The 3249-nt window shown below is 55.5% G+C and overlaps 1 protein-coding gene across 1 annotated transcript; it reads right to left on the bottom strand.

The window, feature by feature from the left end:
- Positions 1 to 26: 26 nt before the first annotated feature.
- On the bottom strand, positions 27 to 3243 carry LOC127752237 (ionotropic receptor 21a-like). The gene is made up of 4 exons (XM_052277018.1): positions 1654 to 3243; positions 1033 to 1293; positions 495 to 951; positions 27 to 410 (listed from the first exon to the last, which is right to left on the bottom strand). The coding sequence occupies exons 1-4, from the start codon at positions 2030 to 2032 to the stop codon at positions 284 to 286; spliced, it is 1224 nt and encodes a 407-aa protein (XP_052132978.1). The 5' UTR covers positions 2033 to 3243; the 3' UTR covers positions 27 to 283.
- Positions 3244 to 3249: the final 6 nt, after the last annotated feature.

The raw sequence follows: 3249 nt of genomic DNA, 5'->3' as shown, positions 1-3249 counted from the left end.
GCTAAAGTAAGTCCATTTTCCTCAGCTTCATTAGCTTATTACGGCAGCTCAGCGCCTGCGATACTCGGGATAGGCCGCCCCGCAGTACACGCGTGCACTGAAGGACAGATATTGCCTACCCATCAGGCGCCATGGGTGATCGTGATCGCATAGGCAGAACTTGGCAGTTTCGCAACGGCGCATGACGGACGTATGTTCTGAATGATCCCCAACTACAAAAGGCCTAAACCGGTTTATCTTAAACCGAATGAAAAATGGATTCGTTCTGTACTGAAAATCTTAATTACGAGGACAAGTCGTCGTTGGACGCATCACGGATGGCAATGGTGAAGTTGAGCCTCTCCGCCAGCAGCTGCAGCAGGCGTATTTCGATGCCATCCCAGTGTATGTCCCCGTCACTGTTTAGCACCCTGCCCACACAGCCACGTGAAAGCGTCAGACAGGTTCAATAACACACCCGTTGATCTTACTCGAAAAGCATTTGGTCAGCTTACGTCCGGTACAAATACGGAGGCATTTCAGCGGCGGACACGCCGAACTGATGGCCGGCGAAGCCCTCGAGCATCTTGATCGGGAAGAGGTTGGTGTCCGGGCGGGTGAGCCGGTCGCAGCGCCAGGACGTCAACACCTGCGCCTTGGAGTAGCCAAGCGAGTCCATGAAGAGGCGGTGCGTGAGCAGGTTCATGTCCGGGTAGCCAGTCGCGGGCGAGCCGTGCCGCCAGGAGCGGTCGTGCACCACGAGCAGGTTGCGGATGTTGCGCGCTATGGAGCTGCCCAGGTAGTCACGGATGCGCCAGAGCGGCGAGCGAGTCACCACCACGACGCGGGGCTCGCTGAGGTTGCCCAGCAGCGAGCCCACGGCCATCACGTCGTCCACGATGGCCAGGATGTGGCGGCACTTCTGGCGCGGCGGGAGGACGTGGCGCCAGGAGCCGCGCCGGCGGCGCGCGTCTGCAGCACAGGAAGGTCAGAGACAGAGATCAGGGTGGTGCGGAAGCGAGAGGTCTGACACGGGGGACGCGGCCTGCTCACACGGCGGGCTGACGGGCTGGTACAGCCAGGGCGGCGCGGTGTTGACGGGCGTCCTGGCGAGCACGTACGGCCGCGTCAGCGCGGCGATGATCTCGCGGAGCGTGTCCTCGCCGGCGGGGATGGAGGCGTCCCAGATGAGGGCGGGGTCGCAGCCCTCGAGCTCGTGCTCCGCCAGCCTGGCGACCAGCGCGGGCACGGGGCCGGGCGACCCCGGCCGGGGGAAGCAGCGCTGCTTCTCCACCGTGGCGGCCCAGATGGTTTCTGCGCGGGCACAGGGCGGGATGAGCTTGCGTCCGGCAGGACGACTACCTCGCCCGTGGTCGTCATCGGCCTCGCCCACAGGGTGGCTCATGGGCACCGTTCTTTCTTCTTGCTTGGCGTGCGGCGCTCGACTATTGTCGCTAAGTTAAGTTCATGAATGGTGTCATTGACGTCAAATTGTTACATTGTTTGAATTCTTACTCGTCGCTCACCGAGGTGCCTTTACGGCCCCGTGCGAGTATGCACCCCGTCCGCACGCCTGCTACCTGTACTGTACCGTATAAACCAGAAGAAAGAACGGCGCCTCTGGCCCACCCCTGGCCCCCTGAGGGCGACTCAGAGCAGTGTCAGTGCCCTCACCTGGGGCGACGGTGGCGCGGATCAGTTTGCCCATCAGGTGCGCGACCAGGGGTTGGAGAGGTCTCTCGGGCCGGACGGGGGTGGGTTCCGTGACGTTGAGCCCGCCCCAGGACCACGGCGGCCAGGTGCGAGCCGCGGTGGTGGGCTCTCCCCAGTACCAGGTCGTGGCGGTCGTGGTCGGATCGACGGCCGTGGTGGACTCGAAGTCGCTAGCCGCGGTCAGGTCGGAGACCGTGGTCATGTCGGCAGCCGTGGTCATGTCGGCGGCCGTGGTCATGTCGGCAGCCGTGGTTGACTCGGCGGAGGACATGCCGCACCACAGCAGCGCGACCGAGAGCGCAACTCGCAGCCCCGCGGGCCCCAGCGAGAAGGACGGCATTCTCCCGGTAACTTTAGAACACCAAGCGGGTGTCCTACATGGCCCACCCTCTGCGGCAGGACTGCTCCGTACGGCGAGGAGCGCGTCAGCTCTGAGGACGATACTGCCTGCGGCTTGTGTATGTGAAAGGGAGGAAAGGGGGGCGGGGAGAGGGCAGGTCACCCCAGTGATGAGAAATTCATAATTCACCAGCGTGTTCCTTTATTTGGGAGAGGAGGGGGACCACGAATTGGGCGGTACTGGCGAAAAGGTCAGAGACTGATCAGAAATGAATTACATTTGTGAACTTCGTTCGCAGGTTCACAGCGATGTGACTAACCTGGCCTAACTCCCCGGTGACCACGGTATTATGTCACACTCGTACTGCCAATTTTTTGACCCCGTCCCCTATAACGTTGTCGCGTTTCCATTTACCTATCACTGCATATATGATTAGTCGGTGTTCTGTCTTACTTGCTATTTTTTGACCGGTCTGTGTTAAAAATTTTGTAATTACCCCCCCCCCCCCCATGAAGGGTGCGTGACGTAATTTGTGAACGGCCCATTACCATTCAAACCATTTTTGGTTTGAGGTTTTATGAAGGCAGAAAGGGACAGTGTGTAATGATACAAAATGTGAGTGCACTTTAAAATTTACTTTTATTTTCTGGAGATTTTTCTAATACTTATTTGTGCACAACATGAATTAAAACTTTCAAAACAATAATGAAGAAAAGGCTTTGGCCTTCCTATGGATGGATTCACTGGTACAGATCTGGTACAGCATATATATGTACAAACTTTTTAACACAGAAGCAACAGGGTTTAGGGTACAGGGTCAGGGTATAGTTGACACCTCACTTTCCCTTTGTGAAACTCTTTGGTTTGACAAGTAAAATCACTTGCAACACAGGGTTGTATTGAAGGGGCAAGTGAAGCAACAATTGATTGAACAATGATATTAAGAAATAGCTTTTACAACCAAACAACATTTTTTTGAAGGCTGGTACACAAAAGAAACTCTGAGCACAGCTCTAGACAGCTTTTTACATCTAGATCCCTCTATACACAACAGTGATTAAATTTAATGTTTAAAACATTGAAACTGAGAAATTTAAGAATCTCTCGACGCAGAATACTGTTTCATTAAACACTAATGCTTTCAGCAGGCAGTGCAACAACCGATAAAAGGCTACATTCATTAATCACAGGTAGGTTTTTCATTCAAACAAATATGA

This window comes from Frankliniella occidentalis, unplaced genomic scaffold (genome assembly GCF_000697945.3).
Source record: "Frankliniella occidentalis isolate FOCC.00 unplaced genomic scaffold, Focc_3.1 Scaffold5443, whole genome shotgun sequence".
Classification (NCBI taxonomy): Eukaryota; Metazoa; Arthropoda; class Insecta; order Thysanoptera; family Thripidae; genus Frankliniella; species Frankliniella occidentalis.
This window is presented reverse-complemented; position numbering and strand designations above follow the sequence as displayed.

Coding starts and splice junctions, on each gene's coding strand:
- LOC127752237 (XM_052277018.1), bottom strand. CDS start 2,032: ATGCCGTCCTTCTCGCTGGGGCCCGCGGGGCTGCGAGTTGCGCTCTCG. Junction 952..1,032: donor CCAGCCCGTCAGCCCGCCGT/GTGAGCAGGCCG, acceptor CCTGTGCTGCAG/ACGCGCGCCGCCGGCGCGGC. Junction 411..494: donor CCTCCGTATTTGTACCGGAC/GTAAGCTGACCA, acceptor CTGTGTGGGCAG/GGTGCTAAACAGTGACGGGG.